The sequence below is a fragment of the Felis catus genome, chromosome C2, assembly GCF_018350175.1.
Source record: "Felis catus isolate Fca126 chromosome C2, F.catus_Fca126_mat1.0, whole genome shotgun sequence".
Taxonomy (NCBI): domain Eukaryota; kingdom Metazoa; phylum Chordata; class Mammalia; order Carnivora; family Felidae; genus Felis; species Felis catus.
The window spans coordinates 114,525,638-114,544,590 of record NC_058376.1 but is presented as its reverse complement, the minus strand read 5'-3'; the positions used below and the strand labels follow the sequence as shown (position 1 = coordinate 114,544,590).

At 42.4% G+C, this 18,953-nt stretch overlaps 1 protein-coding gene across 1 annotated transcript in view; it reads left to right on the top strand.

Annotated features, from left to right (window-relative positions):
- The window catches only part of TM4SF4 (transmembrane 4 L six family member 4), a 28,176-nt gene extending 9,848 nt beyond the window's left edge, over window positions 1-18,328 (top strand). The window contains exons 3-5 of the mRNA XM_003992019.6: window positions 3,374-3,510; window positions 13,504-13,693; window positions 18,098-18,328. Coding sequence (XP_003992068.1) covers window positions 3,374-3,510; window positions 13,504-13,693; window positions 18,098-18,115 — 345 coding nt within the window. The 3' untranslated portion in view covers window positions 18,116-18,328. The remainder of the gene's footprint in view (window positions 1-3,373; window positions 3,511-13,503; window positions 13,694-18,097) is intronic.
- The last annotated feature ends 625 nt before the right edge of the window (window positions 18,329-18,953 follow it).

The window sequence follows — 18,953 nt, the reverse complement described above, 5'->3', positions numbered from 1 at the left end:
ATGTTGAAATAATAGTTTTTGAATATGTTGAGTTAAAGAGAACATATTATTAACATTATTCTCACTGGTGGTTTTTTTGTTTCTCTTGGTTTGTTTTTGTTTTTAGTTTTTAAATGGTAGTTACTGGAAAGTGTTAAATTACATACGTGGCTCTCATTACAATTCACTGGACAGTACTGGTACAGAGGTGCTTACAATGAAGACTGCTTGCAAAGAGAAATACCATCTAACTGATATTTTTTACTAACCTGGTTTTTCATTTACGCAGACTTGCCTAACATGAAGAACGTGTGCATTTGTACTCACTTTCTGCATCTTTAAATATTTGCCTGCTAAAATGTTCCAGGAGTGCTAATCTAAAATCCTTTACTCAGCTCACACAGCAGGAATAGCGAGTCAGACTTCTCCTCTCACTACTCATCAGCAGATGTTGAAACCCTGGGTTGTTTTAGTTCAACCCTGGATTAAATGAGATAAGGCATCTAAGGTTCTTACTGAATGGAGCTATTTTTATTAGCTAAAAGGCGAGATGATTGCATTAAATGGTTTTGGGGATCTTTTGTACAAAAATTAAGTATAAGCGTATTTAACCATTGATTTAGTGGGAATCCTGGCTTTTGAAGACTTTTAACCAGTTTTCAGATACCTTTAAGAGACCTTTTCTTCACAGAATCTGCTTTTCACTGAGACAACCCAATCCATCACAAAGAACTGCACTGTCAACAAATGTTTTCAGACCATTCAGAGCCTCACTCTGAAATGAAAAAAGGTAACATGAGAAGAAACTGCCCTGAGCATAAGTTTTTAATTGCTGTACTAGAATGTTCTGGCCATTCCTAGAGTTACATCAGCTGTGTCTAACTGACCAGCAATTTTGTTGGAACATGGAGGTGGCCCAGAGACAGAGAACTAGGCAGATAAACTGTCACTAAGCATTGAAGAAGCATTTTCCAAAAGGTGTTCTTGTAAGAACTCACGGAAAAAAAGTTATAGGTTCCAATGAGACCAGGAAACTCTGCAAATCACCATATACACCCAAATATAAGGCTAAACTGAATATCAAACCATCTTTTATTTTTCCATAAAGAAGTTTCTTAAAAAGCTCTTTGAGGGGCGCCTGGGTGGCTCAGTTGGTTGAGTATCTGACTTCAGCTCAGATCATGATCACACAGTTCGTGGGTTCAAGCCCTGCTGACAGCTCAGAGCCTGGAGCCTGCTTCAGATTCTGTGTCCCCCTCTCTCTCTGTTCCTCTCCTGCTCAGGCTCTCTCTTTCTCTCTCTCTCTAAGTAAATAAACATTAAAAAAAATTGTTTAAGCTCTTCGACTGACATTAATATACAAACTTTGAATGAATGGGCACACATTTTAATCACATTCTATAAAAATTTAATACATTGATTTTGAAAGAAGTCTTTCCCCCACTCATTTATTTTTAAACGTATTATTGCTTTTTTGACACCAGGTCTTTGCTACTACTAAAGATACCTTTTGAGCCAACAATAGTTTCCCACAGCACATCTTCCCTTCCATTTAAGTTTGGATACAACATTTTTGTAGCCATGTATGATGCTGTCAGGGGAAATTTCACTCAGTCACCAATAGCAATTCACGTCAAAGACAGTATTTGAACACCTCTCTTTCAGGTGTATGTTAACCATCCCCACAACTGTCAACACTACGTATGCTCATTTAGAATGCCCTTTAAAAGGTTTGTTAGCTGTAACATTCAGAACTAGAAATTGTGAGGCCAACTTTCCTAGAATAATTAATACATCAGTGTTCAGGAAAAAAAAATTGTTTTTCTCTCCCCCAGAAAAACATTTTTATACAATTCTCTCAGCTAACATTACTTGGGTTGTTTCTGACCGATGTCTTCCCCCATGCGGTACTTGGTTGTTCAAAATAAAGTATTTGAGAAAGTGCCCTATTGTCTGATAGACAAAATAAGGACTCAACTCTGAGGCAATTTCCTCACTTATCAGTGATAACTTGGGAGCTAATAATTTTGCTTATATTCCAGCATACATAGTATATCCCCTTCTTGGAGGTTCACTGACTTCAGCGTATCACAAAGATTTTTAGAAGTAAAACAGGAGTGAAGCCTATTTAACTTCATATAATCCAGAAATCTCCAAAATTGGAGATATCCTTTGGATATCCTTTGGAAAAGAGATGGCCTGTTCTAACTTGATAAATTGAACAAAATTTTCATTTACTTCTTACCTAGATTATGTTCAGTAATGTTACTAATGGTGAGAATGGATTTTGGCTACCCTAGACACAAAACTCAAAGGGAAAATGTCAAATAATGAGTAACATGAAACCATAGTCTTCGAAAACATCCAACAAGTAGTTATTTGGTGCCTTTGAAAAGGTGGGAAGAAGAAAAACCAAATACATGATGGCCAGGGTAAAGCAATGTCCTACCTATCTTCAAATAACTCATTGTCCATGATGGCAAGAAGCTTATGTTCCGGTTGGGGAAGACGGACATAAAAAGCTATGCATAAATGTCTTGTGGGCACTGTGCCATGACAGAAGTTTATATAGTCCAGGGTACTGGGGTAAGAGATGAAAGAGAGGATGGTTAGTTTGACATAGGAAGTCAGATAAGACTTTATAAGGTACATGGGGCAGAGGTCAGTCTTGGAAAGTTGCACCAAAAATACGTTCACATATGATATGAAAACAAATACTCCATTATTTGTTAAAGTGGAACTCCATTATTACATAGCTAAAGTGGAACTCCATTATTACATAGATTCCAATTGTCCAGGCACTATCAGGTCCTCTCCACCCCCAAACCCATCCCTGCCCCGCCCCCTGCCCAAATATATTCTGTGATAAGATTGTTAGTAATACACGGAAGGGAGAAGGGGAGCCCCTGACATTTAACTTAAGTTGTCATGTCTACCTTTCACAACAGACCTTGTAGGCAGGCCTTATCATGCCCATTTCATGCCAACTAGGCACCCCAGACCAGAAGACTTTTAAGATCATTTCCAATTCTAAGATTCTTTGATTCTGTAATAGACAGCCTTTCATATTAGTCCTGAGAAAGAGAGAGATCAGGAGGAGATTCTATTCTTAACGAGGTTAAAAACCATGGTTCAAAGGTATCAACCATAACTAGCACTTCAATCATCAATGAATAGGTAAAGAAAGATATGGGAATGGGGGAGAAGAAGGGGAAAAAATATACCAAAATTCATTCTAGGAGACACCACAGGTCCCACCTACTGTGAAGACTGGCTCTTACCCCGTAATTTCCCTGGAGACACTATGCTCAACGACAGACTGGTTGGTTAGGTGTGCTGAGGGTAACCTCTGGAACACCTTAAGAACCCACCTGTCTCTCTCCTTCTCTTTCAGATGTTCACCTCCACTATATTTGCTGTGATTGGATTCTTGGGTGCTGGATACTCATTTGTCATCTCAGCCATCTCCATCAACAGGGGTCCTAAATGTCTCATGGACAATAGCACGTGGGGCTACCCCTTCCACGATGGGTAAGGTGCACCCTGTGATGTCCACGTGTCCCCACAAGGCAGGTAAATGGCCCAAGGGAGACCCTGCATCGGTCCTGTCACCTTCATTTGACTAGTGTCAGGCATGTTGCTCCTCTGAAGCAGAGCCGGAGAGGGGGTGGAGTGAAGTTGCCCAAGATCTCACTCTAATTGCTCTTTCTTTTTTTTTTTAATGTTTATTTGTTTTTGAGAGAAAGAGAGAGACAGAGAGGGACAGAGTGTGAGAAGGGAAGAGGCAAAGAGAGAGACACAGAATCAGAAGCAGGCTCTAGGCTCTGAGCTGTTAGCACAGAGCCCGATGCAGGGCTCGAACCCACGAACCATGAGATCATGACCTGAGCCAAAGTTGGACGCTTAACCAGTTGAGCCAACCAGGGGCCCTTTTAATTGCTCTTTTGACAGACACCAGGAGAAATAACCAAGATGGGGTGCTTCAGCTGGCCCGAGTGTCATTACTGACACCCCGACATTTATGAGCAGCGACATGAGGCAACTAATAATATTAATTAACAGAAAGTGGTGGCTTCCATTGAAAATCTTGTAACAGAAAACGAGAATGATTACTCACTAACAGGGCTCAAAGGCTCCCTAGATCGTCTATGAGTAGACTATCTTTTAAGGTGCAAATTTATGGAAAATGACATTGAGAATATTGTAGATTCTTCACGAGACTTAGTATTAATAGAACTGGTTAAAACAACACTGCGTGTTGTCATGGAACTCTGTAGCTGATAAAGAACTCCCCCCCCCCCCAACAAATTTATAATTTAATCCCCACAACAACCGCAAACAGTAGTTATACCCTGCCAAGGCAGGCTTAATAATTTTGGCTTGCTCAAAGTCGCACAGCTGGTTAAGGGCAGAGGCAGGGCTCAAACTCCTATCTTCCAACTTTTGAGTTCTAGTATCTTTAAAAAAAAAAAAATTTCTTTAAAGTTTGTTTATTTTTGAGGAAGACAGAACGTGATCTGGAGAGGGGCAAACACAGAATCTAAAGCTGGTTCCAGGCTCCACAGAGCCCAATGTGGGCTCGAACTCACGAATCGTGAGATCATGACCTGAGCTGAAGTCAGACACTTAACCGGCTAAGCCACCCAGGCACCCTTGAGTTCTAGTGTCTTTAGACCACACACCCTTCTGCCCATAGACTATACCGTGCACCACAGTAGACAGTAGCCATATGTAGCTGTTCAAACTTAAATTCATTCAAACGAAATAAAGTTAAAATTCCTCAATCACACTATCAGTATTTCAAGTATCAGCAGCCACATGTGTCTAGTTGCAACTGCATTGACCCTTACCGATAAAGGACATTACCACTGTCACAGACAGTCTATGAGACAGTGCTGCACCAGCCTCTGACCTCCAGGAGGGCTTGGACCATTTCTGCTTTGTTCATTACCACCTGGCCAGGTGGTCAGGAAATGTGGTTGTGAGGTGCCCCTACACTGGACGATGGGACCGTGCCTAAAGAAATCCGTAGGACACCAATTTATTAACTCTACATGTTCATTTACAACGAGAGTCTAAAGAACTTCAAAAGCAGGCTTTAGATGAGGAGACAGAGGGTACTGATTCTGTTATGATACAGCTCACAAGAGTTTCGTGTAAAGTATCATCCCTCCTTCTAAAGTTAAACAGGAGGGGGCGCCTGGGTGGCTCAGTCGGTTAAGCGTCCGACTTCGGCTCAGGTCGTGATCTGACTTCGGCTCAGGTCGTGATCTCACGGTCCGTGGGTTTGAGCCCCGCGTCGGGCTCTGTGCTGACAGCTCAGAGCCTGGAGCCTGCTTCAGATTCTGTGTCTCCCTCTCTCCCTGACCCTCTCCCATTCATGCTCTGTCTCTCTCTGTCTCAAAAATAAATAAACATTAAAAAAAAAATTTTTTTTTTAAAGTTAAACAGGAGTACAGGCCCCTAGTATCCCCATCACATGCAATGATTCCCAAAGGCAATGGTTGTACTGTGTCCCCTTACCTTGCAGAGGACTGCTGGGGCCCCGCTGCCGTGGGGTTAGCCTACATGAGCATAGAAATCAGACACCAGATCCATTTCCTGAGGTTCTTCCCCTGAGAGTTTATGAAACTACAGATTATGTCTCCTTCTAAGGACCCTTCTCCTATTATTTCCATCAACAACAGAAGCGCAGTATTAAACATGCTTTTGTATTTACTGTTATGTGAATGATACTACCCTTGATGAACTCAAAATCAATTAGAACGAATCTATGTCCAAAACAAAGGACGGAGAAAGGAAACACAACACTTGCCCAGTAACGCCCGAAGGCAGTACAATAGCGTTAGACCCTAACACCCTCCCTGGCACACCCGCTCCCGGCTTGGGATGGAATGGGATCCATGCCCAAGGTCAGGAGAGTGACAGCTGGTCTGTGGGCCACTACAGGAAATGCCAGCGTGGGGGAAGGACAGGAAACAACTTTTCAAAGTCCTCTGTCCTTCTGGTGAAGCAAGTTTTCATGCACATCATAGCCCTTTACTGCACATTACTCCATGATAGATGCTTTCACACGTGGCATCGGGTCTTCTCACAACAACTAACCCATTCATTAACTCGTATCAGATCAGAGAGCTTTAATAGTACAAACAGAACAGAATAAACTTTGCAGGCAAGCAGGCACATTTCAGAATTCTCCACCCTCCTCTGTTCATGGTAAGGCTTTGGTAATTCTTTGACAGGAGAGAGGTTTGAGTGCCGCCATGCCTGCATAGTGGCTTCAAACTATCATGGGATCAAATATCGCTGTGTAGGGGTTTATTACAAAACCATGTAGCCTACGCTTTCCAGGTGACCGATAGGCTATTTAAGAGTGATTTTGACTATTTCTGGTTTTGTTTTGTTTTTTTTCTCCTCACGCCCTGACTTTGGAATTTAATCCCACAGAAGGTGCAAGTCCTCTCTCTGTACAAGGCGCAAAATATGCCAAGATTGGCACAGGATAAGGCTCTCAGGAGGGGGGGATCTAGGTGGAATGTGTCACATGGCATCCTCTCTGCCACCTGGCAGGCTCCTGTCAGCATTCCATTGTCTCCTACATCCTGTGTCCTATCTTCTCAGGCAAGAACTCACATTCCTTTATGACCTTATCTCCCACAGCAGCTCCAACCCTTCCCTCGGACTGCAGGGGCTCAGCTTGAATTTTTATAACAGTAATCGAACCTCGGTTGCTTGGTGTTTTTCCGTTAACAAAGTGCTTTCACCCACATGTTTCATTTGATCCTGACGGAAAACTTGTGGGATTATTAACTCTCCTTCAGAGGGAAGATAGCTGAGGCCCAGAGAGGACAAGTGACTTGCCCAAAGAAATGGTCTTTCGTATTCTTTCTTTTTCTTTCTTTCTTTCTTTCTTTCTTTCTTTCTTTCTTTCTTTCTTTCTTTCTTTCTTTCTTTCTTTCTTTCTTTCTTTCTTTCTTTCTTTCTTTCTCTTTTCTTTCTTTTCTTTCTTTCTTTCTTTCTTTCTTTCTTTCTCTTTTCTTTCTTTTCTTTCTTTCTTTCTTTCTTTGCTTTTCTTTCTTTCTCTTTCTTTCTTTCTTTCTTTTTCTTTCTTTCTTTCTTTCTTTGCTTTTCTTTCTTTCTCTTTCTTTCTCTTTCTTTTCTTTTTCTTTCTTTTCTTTCTTTTCCTTCCTTCCTTCCTTCCTTCCTTCCTTCCTTCCTTCCTTCCTTCCTTCCGTTTATTTATTTTGAGAGAGAGAGAACCAGCAGGGGAGGGGCAGAGAGAGAGGGGGGACAGAGGATCCAAAGTGGGCTCTGTGCTGACAGCCGAGAACCCACTGTGGGGCTCAAACTCACAAACTGAGAGATCATGACCTGGGCCAAAGATGGACACTCAACCGACTGAGCCACGCAGGCACCCCATAAATGCTGTTTCCTAATGACTGAAGCTCAGATCCAATTTTTCAGAGTCTAAGTCACAGTGGCTTTTCTAGAACATAAGTGATACTGATTTGCACTCTCTACTTTTTGTGTCGATTATAGACTCCGTGTAGCCTAGCTCAGGGTCTCTGCTTCCATGGACTCTTCTTATCCATGGGATCCCAGTGCATAAACACTGACGTGGTTGTCATAGCTACAAATCTAACACATGCACAGTTACTAGTGAGGCGCAAGTATTAATCACTTGTATGAGCCTGAAGACAAGGACCTAGGACAGTTGTCACTCTTTCCTTATTACCAAATGGCAGTGGCAGCCACTACCACTGCTTCTTTTCTCTTTTTCTCTTTTCTTTTCTTTTCTTTTCTTTTCTTTTCTTTTCTTTTCTTTCTCCCTTCCTTTCTCTCTTTCTTTCTTTCTTTCTTTCTTTCTTTCTTTCTTTCTTTCTTTCTTTCTTTCTCATTCCTTCTTTTTTATTTCTTTCCTTTCTTTCCCCCCTCCCCCCGCCTCTCTCTTTCTCTTTCTTTTCCCTTTCTTCCTCCTACTATTCCTCCTCCTCCTTCTCCTTCTCAGTGTTTAGGAGCTAAATGTTTTTGCACACATTATCTCACTTAATCTTCTTAATAAAACTGAGAATTCTTATCCCTGCAGTAGAAAAATGAAATTCAGAAAGATTAATTTGCCCAGGGCTCCACAGCTAGTAATTAGCAGAAGGAGCATTTGAAAAAGCAAACACACACTTGGCCAGTACCCTACTTTGTGCTGAAGCCTGTCCCAAACGTGGAGCAGACAAGGATGGATGTGGCCCCTGCCCCAGCGAGCGCGGGGCTAGTTAGAGTGACAACACAGGTCACACCCTCATAATGCAGAAAGGGACGAAATGGAGGAGTGCAAGGGAAACTTCTCTGAGGAGGTGACATGGGCTGGTTTGGGGACATGGGCAAAGGTGTGCCTTCCAGATAGGGAAGAGAAGCATATTTCAGGCAGAGAGAAGAGGAGGACTTGAGACAACCATGAAAAGGCCCAACACGCTCAGAGAATGTCTGTTCACTGCAAGCCTGAAGCTCGGGGTGAATGTGGGGGAGAGGAACAGAAGGGGACACCACCTGGGGATGTGGTTGACAGGTAGGCCAGAACTTTGGGACCTCAGGGACCAGCAGAGGACTTCAAGTAGGACATGCCACCACCACCTGGGATTTCTAGGACGATTGTGATGTCAGTGATGTGGAGGATGAAGACATGCTCAGTAAGAAGAGACAAAAGTCGGAGATTGGAGTAATAATCCTGATAAGGTTATCACCAGCGAGGCAGTGGAACTGGGCTCCAAAGGACACAGATTTCAGAGATCTGAGATGGAATCATCAGGATTAGGTGTGAGGAAATAGGGGGCAGGTTATTGAGTTGGACTCCAAGATTTCCAGCTTGGGGCACAAAATTCAGGGCTCCTCAATGCCATAGGACATAGCCTGGGTTGGGTTTGTTTGTTTGTTTGTTTGTTTTTCCCTCAGAAATGTTTGTTGGCAATCTTGTTAAAAGAGCAAAGACAGTTAACTTTCTCTGTCATGAGAACCATACTAAAGAGGCCTCCTAGGGGCGCCTGGGTGCCGCAGTCGGTTAAGCGTCTGACTTCAGCCAGGTCACGATCTCACGGTCTGTGAGTTCGAGCCCCGCGTCAGGCTCTGGGCTGATGGCTCAGAGCCTGGAGCCTGCTTCCAATTCTGTGTCTCCTTCTCTCTCTGCCCCTCCCCCATTCATGCTCTGTCTCTGTCTCAAAAATAAATAAATGTTAAAAAAAAAAAAAAAGAGGCCTCCTAGAAGGAAAAAGAAACCTAGGACATTTTGAGATACACCCTCTTGCCTTCCTTTGAAGTAGGACCTCCTCCCATCCAAGGTCTTCCTTTCTAAGACAATTGGCTACCTCTACCTTGACCCTGAGCTGCTGAAAGGGAAGCAGCTGGCACAAGGCATAGGGACAGCCACAGAAGGGAGAACCAGAGGAAAGGCCAAGGACGATAGCAGTGGGGGAGGGACAAGGGACACGGCCAAGCACAGCACTCCCCCATCTGGCTGTAACCCTGCCTGCTCCCTGGGGAAGGTGAGGTGTGGCGAGCTCTTTCACACCAAAACACAGAAGTGAGTACAATAAATGTTCTGCCTGGACTTTTGGTTTAGACCATCTGCATTTGTACTTCAGAGATTGCTCATCAGCAAGGAACCCCGTAAGCTGCTCTTGAACACATTCCCTAGAGCTGAAAGCCACACTGACCGGGGGATGCGGGCTTACCCCCCGGGGTTTCCAGCTTTCAGGAAGCACGAAACACTCATGGATGTCAAGCAGCTTCGCTCTTCGCCTGACTGGACTTAGGGACCAGTCACACCCCTGCCACATACCAGTGGGGTCATCGTGGGCAGTGCATTGACCTCTCAGCTCTTCCTCTGTCAGATGGGGTAACAGCATGCTCTGCGTCACAGATTCAGGCAAGAATGAAAGAACGCGATGCACAGAAAGCCTTTGGCACAATTACTGCCACATGCTGTTTGCTAAACATTCAGCCTTATTATTCATTTTTGTGAATATAACTCATTACTGTGAACAGATGACGCATTAGAGCTTCCTGAAACGTTATGCGTCCATAATGATTTTTGTGATTTAATTCCTGTCTTTTCATCCAGTCACATGAAGGCTCAAAGAGACTATTCCCTTTATCATGGTACAGGTAAACCTTAATTGACAAGCTATTATAAATATGTTGTATACATCAAATGTAATAAATAAGTCATATTTCAAATATACCGAAGGGATAGAATCACTCAACATAGGGAGTTCGTGTAATGATTAAGAACATTAGGGGCGCCTGGGTGGCGCAGTCGGTTAAGCGTCCGACTTCAGCCAGGTCACGATCTCGCGGTCCGTGAGTTCAAGCCCCGCGTCGGGCTCTGGGCTGATGGTTCGGAGCCTGGAGCCTGTTTCCGATTCTGTGTCTCCCTCTCTCTCTGCCCCTCCCCCGTTCATGCTCTGTCTCTCTCTGTCCCAAAAATAAATAAACGTTGAAAAAAAAATTTTTTTAAATAAAAAAAATTAAAAAAAAAGAACATTAGCTGCGGAGTCAGACAGACCGAAGACCAAATCCAGGCACTTTCGTTCACTCGCCTCAACCTCTTAATCTGTGTATATGTTCGTTCGTTCCGTGAGCGTTTTGTGGAGGCTATACTCTGTGCAAGGCCTCGTTCAAGTGAAAGAACACCTCCTTGTGGGATTCAGAAAGATGTTGTAAAGCACGTGGGCAGGACCGGTACGTGACAGTTGCCGTTATTTATCGGTCACTCCCTGTGCTGGAACTGGGGACCGTGCCAGGAGACACGGTCTCTGTCCACATGGGCATACAGCCCTGAAAAGAAAAACAGGAAAATGGACAGACGGTGATAGCACAGGGTCCTAGGTGCTCTTCCAGAGGAAACACAGAAAGCTGGGAGGCACAGAAGGGCTACCCACGTCAGCTGAGGGCAGGAGGAGGATCGGGGAGTTTGTCCCAGGGGATGTGACCCCAGAACAAGCCAGGCAGAGTGGGCCAGGCAAAGCATTCGGGAGCCCCTCTTCTTTCCGTCAGCTGTCTCTGTTGCTTTCAAGAGGTGAGCCTCATGAAACCCATGGCTTTCTATGTGGATGTGGCGGGATTACTACAGCTCAGATGGAAATACCCTTCACAATAATGGGATGCTTTAAAACTCCAGTCAAGTGGATTTAAACTGCCTCAGCTCTCCTTGCTTCGCAGAATGTGGAAACATGATTTTCTCCACAAAAAATTAGGGCCCACTGTCTCGTGGGGTTGGGGAGTTGGCCACAACAATCATTGCCAACATCTTGGGGAGCCTCAGGGCCTGAGAATCTGGGAGGAGAGAAGAAGGGTCTGGAATGCGTATTTATGGTGGTTTGTGGGGGATGAGGTGGGTGGAACTGAGAGGATTTCTTTCTCCAGGTGCCCAAACTCCACCCTTACTTCCAAGGCTCCCCCGTGAGCATTGCACCAATTTTGCCACCAGGAGGTGCTGTCGTCCCATCTCTGCACAAACTCTTGCAGAGGGAAAAAAACTCAGGATTGCCAATTGCTTCATCTTAGAATCCTTTCTTTATAAAATGTGCCCGGAAAATATTGTGTCTTCACGACTTTCTATAGTCAAGTTTGAAAACTGTAAAGATAGACAGGACTACATCGAAAAATGCGGAACAGAAAGTTGAGTGTTTACAAGTAATTACAATAAAAGGAAGTTTTCCACAACGGTGCATAACATACAGTACATGATCTTTGTGAATCTTCACAATTGTGAGGTTGTTCTCAGCCCATTTTATAGATGAAGAACTGATGCTATGGGGGTGGGGGGAAGTAACTTGTATGAGGACTACACAGAGAGTAAGATGAATGCTTGGATTCAAACCCAGGTTCAACTCAATCCAAAATACCAGGCTCTTTCCTTTAGACCACATTGCTCAGGTTAAGTAAAATAATAAAAATACTAGCGTTTACTGAGCACTTACTATATGTTAGGCACCGTCCTAAGCACGTCGCTAGTGTTAGTTCAGGTAATTGTCACAACAACCCTACAAATTAATGATATTATTCCCACTTTACAGATAAGTACACAAGTCACACAGTTAATGAGCAGCTATGGAAAAGTGAATCAATGCTCCAAACAATGCAGTGTTTTACTTTTAAATCAAGAGCAAAATGATCCTTCTTTCTTTTATTCCTTGTGCTCTATTAAACTCCAGGGTATCTGCCGTCATTCCAAAGATTTTTGAAAATCTTAATATGGAATGTATTTAAAATGAGCACTGATGCACTGGAGAATTTGTCAGAAACAGGAGGTAGATGTTAATTTAGTAGCCAGAAGGAGTTTCCCATGGAGTCCTTGAAAGGATAGAGGATACATAAAGGCAGAGGTAGAGACCAATTTGTGGCTCTAAGAATGTGAGAAAAAATTATAGTAATCCACAGCATTTATCCACTTTTACTCTTGTTTTTGTCTGAAAGACAATAGGTTTCCCATTTCTCCTTCAAGACACAATGCCCTTTATATTGTAGTAAACTCCTAATATATATATATATTTTTTATAAAATATTGCAGTTTCTCCTGTTTCAAAATTTTATAAACTATGTATTAAGGCAGCAGAGTATTTCTTCCTTTTAATTAATTAAATCTTTTTGCATGCGGAATCCCTACATGTTACCAAAAATACAGTTGAGCAAAATTCGCAATTTGGCTAGAATTAGGCCTTCAAACATTAAGCTCTTCCCTTTAAGTGTCCCTTTGACATGACTGTACTTTACAAGGCCACTAGACTTGACAGATAATTTTGTCAAAAGCCCAAATGGTCCCTAACAACAACTGGCAGGATAATGGCCATGAACATTTGGAAGAGTCTGCTCCCAGGGTATCTTCATTTTCCCAGTCCCCTCATAGATACTGGATTTACCCATCCTTTTGGTCCCCTCACAAAAACCACTCTGTCACTTAGTACCTATGCAACCTAGGGGTAAGCCACTTAACCTCTCTGTGCCTCAATGCCCTTATTTGTGAAATGGAAGGTTCCTCATTAGGTTTCTATGAGAAGGGTCTCATAAGGCTTCTATGCGGAAAAAAAGTGAGTTGATATGTGTACAACATTTAGAGCAGAGTCTGGCACATAGTATATATTTAATAAAAATGTTAGGTGTTGTTTTTAAAATTATTATGGGATAGGTTTCCTTTTTTTAATTTTTTCTCTTTTTAAATTTAATAGAGATAGAGTGTGTGTGTGAATGGGGGAGAAGGGCAGAGGGAGAGAGAGAATCATAAGCAGGCTCCACGCTCAGCTCAGAGCCCAAGTGGGGCTTGATCCAATGACCCCGGGATCATGACTTGAGCCAAATCAAGAATCAGATGCTCAACCAACTGAGCCACCCAGGTGCTCCCTTATGGGACATTTTTCTTACAGACCTTATGTTTGGGATGGAAAGTATTGCAAAAGAAAAATCATTATGGTGTCTTTGTAGCCCAGCATATTGCATATGTTTTACAAATGTCTCCTTTCTCCTCTATATTTTGGACAGGGATTACCTCAATGATGAGGCGTTATGGAGCAAGTGCCGGCAGCCTGCCGATGTGGTTCCCTGGCATCTGACCCTCTTCTCCATCCTGCTGGTCATAGGCGGAGTCCAGATGCTTCTCTGTGCCATCCAGGTGGTCAACGGCCTCCTGGGGACCCTGTGCGGAGACTGCCAGTGTTGCAGCTGTTGTGGGGTGAGTTGAGGTCCTGGTCCTTTCTCTTTGGCATGCTCAGGAGGCCAGGGTAGGCCACCAGCACTAACAGGGAGAGGGTGGAGACAGCAGTAGCTGCAAAAAACCAGGCTGGAAAGGCCAGGCAGCCCTCTCTACCAGCTCAGGGGAATGGTAACACTGTGTGGCTGACCCAGGCTGACGTGGACTAAAATTCTCAGTCTCAGACCCAGTTGACCACAATCCTGGAGGCAGAGGACTCTAAATACATGTAGAAGTTTACAATAATGTTTATTATTATTTATACGAAGACCCCCAGGAATTGGGCATTTGTCATACACATGTATTGTCAATAACAAGTCATGGTCTGGCCCAAAACGTTCTCACTATTCCCTAAATAGATCTAGACAGTGGATGGAAGTTGCCAAGAAATACATGGAACACATGTCAGGGCATTTTCTTTTCCCCGGAAAAGAACAGAACATACCAATGCAAAACCTAACACTGGATGAGATTTCTGATATAGAAGAGAGAAGTGGTTCTCATGCAGGGCGGGGAAAAAAAGGAAATCACTGAGGATTTAGTCTCCAAGTATGATTATAAATTATCAACGATATAAAAAGTAAAAATAAACGTATGGCCTGCAAGACTGTGATTATTTCAACTAGTGACCAAACCAGATCAGGCAATTGTTCAGACACACACAGATTTAAAAACACAAACTGACATATGAGGAAAAATTAAACAGAACTTGAGAGTCCCATAATTGAGGAACTATGTAAATAAATATATACTGTGACCTATCTATTTAATACAATATTATGTCCAAATTTTATTTTATCCTTTTTTTTTTTTAGTTTATTTATTTATTTCAAGAGAGAGACAGAACATGCATGTGGGGGAGGGGCAAAGAGAGAGGGAGAAGGAGAATCCCAAGCCAGCTCCACACTGTCAGCACAGAGCCCCGTGCGGGGCTCAAACTCACAGACTGAGATCACGACCTGAACCGAAAACAAGAGTCAGACGCTTAACTGACTAAGCCAGCCAGGCGCCCCAGTTATGCCCAAATTTTAAATGTTTCCAATAATTTTCTTTAAATTTCTAACAAGCATTATATGTACACAGGTCAAAAATTAAGTCTGTGTGTCAGAAACATACAGCGGTATTCAATTGGAAAGCCTGCCCTGTCTTCTACCTACCCAGTTCCTCTAGGTCTCTACCTGATTTCTTCTATATCCTCTCAGAGTTTCTTCGTCATTGTTTTTATTCACCCTCCCTGAAAAAGATTTTTAAAACTGTAATAATACTGAAAATGCTTATGAGATAGTGTTATTTAAAAAGAGCAAGATACAGAGGTGCCTGGCTGGTTTGGAAGGGCATGTGACTCTTGATCTTAAAGAATTGTGGGTTAGGGGCGCCTGGGTGGCGCAGTGGGTTAAGCGTCCAACTTCAGCCAGGTCACGATCTCGCGGTCTGTGAGTTCGAGCCCCGCGTCAGGCTCTGGGCTGATGGCTCAGAGCCTGGACCCTGTTTCCGATTCTGTGTCTCCCTCTCTCTCTGCCCCTCCCCCGTTCATGCTCTATCTCTCTCTGTCCCAAAAATAAATAAACGTTGAAAAAAAAATTTTTTTTAAAGAAAAAAAAAAAGAATTGTGGGTTCAAGCCCCACACTGGGTATAGAGATTACCTAAAACTAAAATCTTTAAAAAAAATAAAAATAAAAAAAGCTAGATAAAAAAAGTATACAAATAAACAACCATGTAAATAAGAAAAAAACACTATGAATTGAAAAGAAACCGAGAGGAAATCCAACCCAAATATTAAATGATGGGTAAGAAGGAAATGACTTATTTCCTTCCTTGTAGCTTATATTATTCAAAAAAAGGTTTAACAATCATAAATTTTAAAATATACAAAATATAAATAAAAAGGTCCCCAAAATTAACTGTAAAATGCATGCATTACAAATAAATTTCACTGAGTATTGGGTCTTTTGTTCTGTAAATTTTCAGTTCTATCATGTTGTATTTAAATTTTTTGGTCTTTAAACACAAATGAGAAGAAAAGAAAACTACCAGTGAGGAATCCATCAAAATGATTTTTATGATAGAAGTTAAGACTATTGAACATCTAAATCTTATGGGTCATCCAAAATGAATTCATGCTTGCTAAATCATCTCATTTCAAACACTTTCATTATTTCCTTTTCTGACACAGAAGAGAATCATATATTTAATTAGGAAGCAAATTTTCATTGCAAGATTTATTAGAAATATAGCTGCCCTTTACACAGAAAATAGTTTATTAAATTTGAGGATTATCTATAAATTTAAAAAATATGTCCATAGGTGCCAGTACATTGACTTTTTTCAGTGAGTGTCATCTGTACAAACACTATATTTTAACAATTTTAACAAGTAAATCACTTGATAGTCAAAAGACAGTAGATGGACTCCATAGCTGTCAGTGCATGTGAATCGGAGAATCAGAAGGTGAATATACACCTCCTGAATACCCCCTCCCTCCCTTCCTTCCTTCTCCCTTCCTTCCTTCCTTCCTTCCTTCCTTCCTTCCTTCCTTCTCTCTTCCTTCCTTCTTTCCTTCCTTCTTTCCTTCCTTCCTTCCTCCCTCCCTCCCTCCTTCCCTCTATTCCTTCTTCCTTCCTTCCTTCTTTCCTTCCTTCCTTCCTTGCTTCATCCCTCCCTCCCTTCCTCTATTCCTTCTTCCTTCCTTCCTTCTTTCTTTCTCTCTTCCTTCCTTCTTTCCTTCCTTCCTTCCTTCTTCCTTCCTTCCTGCTTTCCTTCCTTCCTTCCTTCCTTCCTTCCTTCCTTCCTTCCTTCCTTCCTTCCCTTCCTTTCCCTTCCTTCTTCTCCAACTTTTTATTTGAAAAACTTCAACTGTACATAAAATTTAAAGGAACAGTAAAATGAACACCTGTATAATTTCACCTAGATCCACAAACTGTTCATATTTGCTTGCTCGCTCTTTCTGGACCACTGAAAGCCATTTGCAGGCACGAAGAACCTTCACTACCAGATACTTCAGTGCACACGAGAGCTGCATTTTTTAACGATCAGTCTGCTGAGGATTCCTTTCTTGCTGGCAGCTTGCCTCTCGTACAGCTGGTCAGCATCCCCTGCAGCGTCCCGCTGTGGGGGGACTTGGGCTCACGGCCTAGTTCCACAACCTCCTAGCTGAGTGACCCCAGCAAGCTTCCTAACTTCTCAAGTCTTAGTTACCCCAACTGCCTCTTGCTGAGCTTTTACGGAAAGCGTGCAGATCCATCCGTTCAAGCAGAAAGTATTTATTGAGAGATTTCTGAGCCTGGCACAGTCCTTAAATGAGGTAATAGATGGAAACGTGCCTTAAATACAAGCTATGAGATCGGGGTTGAGTGCCAGCTGCGCAGTCTTGGCAAAGTCAGCTGCACGCAACTCTTTCTTTGTCTGCAAAATGCGGTTTTTAAACCTATTTCCTAAGGTTGCTGAGTCTAACACAGGGTGATAAATATGCATCGACATCACCGGCCAGAAGGCTCAGGCCATTGTACTGATTGTTCTTTACTAAGGTATAAAAATTGGTGAGGCAGTGCAGCTTCAAGGAAAGGGGCACAGTCTCTGGGATCAACCCGCCTGGGTTCAAATCCAGGCTCCTCTACTTCTTTGTTGTGGCTTTGGATACTCACTGAAGCTCTCTGCACCTCTTATCAAAAAAATTTTGGGGGGTGCCTGGGTGGCTCAGTTGGTTGAGCGGCCGACTTCGGCTCAGGTCACGATCTCGCAGTCCGTGAGTTCGAGCCCCGCGTCGGGCTCTGTGCTGACAGCTCGGAGCCTGGAGCCTGTTTCGGATTCTGTGTCTCCCTCTCTCTGACCCTCCCCCGTTCATGCTCTGTCTCTCTCTGTCTCAAAAATAAATAAACATTTAAAAAAAAATTAAAAAAAAAATTTTTTAATAATAAACAATGCAGGGGAGCCTGGGTGGTTCAGTCAGTTGAGCGTCCAACTTTGGCTCAGGTCATGATCTCACGGTTCATGGGTTCGAGCCCCGCGTCGGGCTCTGTGCTGACAGCTCGGAGCCTGGAGCCTGCTTCAGATTCTGTGTCTCCCTCTCTCTCTGCCCCTCCCCCGCTCATGCTCTCTCTCTCTCTCTCTCTCTCTCTCCCTCTCTCTCTGTCTCAAAAATAAACATTTTCAAAAATAATAATAAATGGTACAAAATAAATTGAAGCCTCACCTCTTATAACCTAAAAACAGGTAAGTGACAGATTAAAGCTCTGAAACAGAAAAGTATTGAAAATATTCAATAGGTAACTAATACCGGGTAGGAATAATCAGGACGAAGGTGGGGGGGGGTGGGGAGGGGAGGAGAGAAGAAAGCAAAAACAAAACAAAAAAAGAATGATGTCATAATTAACTTTTCTACCTTCTAGGGAGATGGACCAGTTTAAATCTCCTTGGTGAGCTGTTCTAACTCGACGGCAGTTGGGACGTTACACTAAACTCATTCTTCTTTCTGGGGATGGCACTCCCCATCTGCTTCCCTGACAAAGTTTAGGGACAGCGGAACTATCCTTTCCACTTTCCAAGACAGCTTAGCTCACGGCTTAGCTCAACTTAGATGTTTATGCTATTTTCAAATAAAAAATTGTTTGGCCACTTCAGTGAGGTTTCCAAATCTTTCAAATTAGCTTCCTTTTAGAATTGAAGAACAGGTTCAAAGCAAATGTTTCATGATTTTTCTTTTCTAGTGAAAGATATGTAAAGTCACATGTACTGCCACACTGCTTCTTTGTATATAGAGCTGTTTATATCTCTGGAAGTTTTACATAATTCATAGGAGAGGAGCCCATTAAAAATGAGAAACTAAGACCAGTTTTTGTTTTCAAGATTTATGAGGAAAACAGAATGACTGATGTATTCTAAATAATTTTATTTAGTGTCTTTTTGGCTAACATATTTGAATCACCTGTGTCTAGTCTTTGATGTTTCTTATGTATATTAAATTAAATCATAATTCAGAGGTAATATAATAAAGATTGTGTGTGTTTGGGAAGGAGGGGGAAAGACTGAATGAATACTATACCTTCTTCATCTTTTCTGCAAATGGCTTCTTATGATCCAACAAAAAACAATGTTTTAGAAAAGTTGACTTGGGTAATAATTTTGTCAGCATATGACCAGGATGAAGGTAATAGGTATTATTAATTCTATGTGTTATATTACGAGATTAACTTTGGTTTTATGAATCAGGCACCATCAGTCAAACCCATTCTGTTGATTTGATCT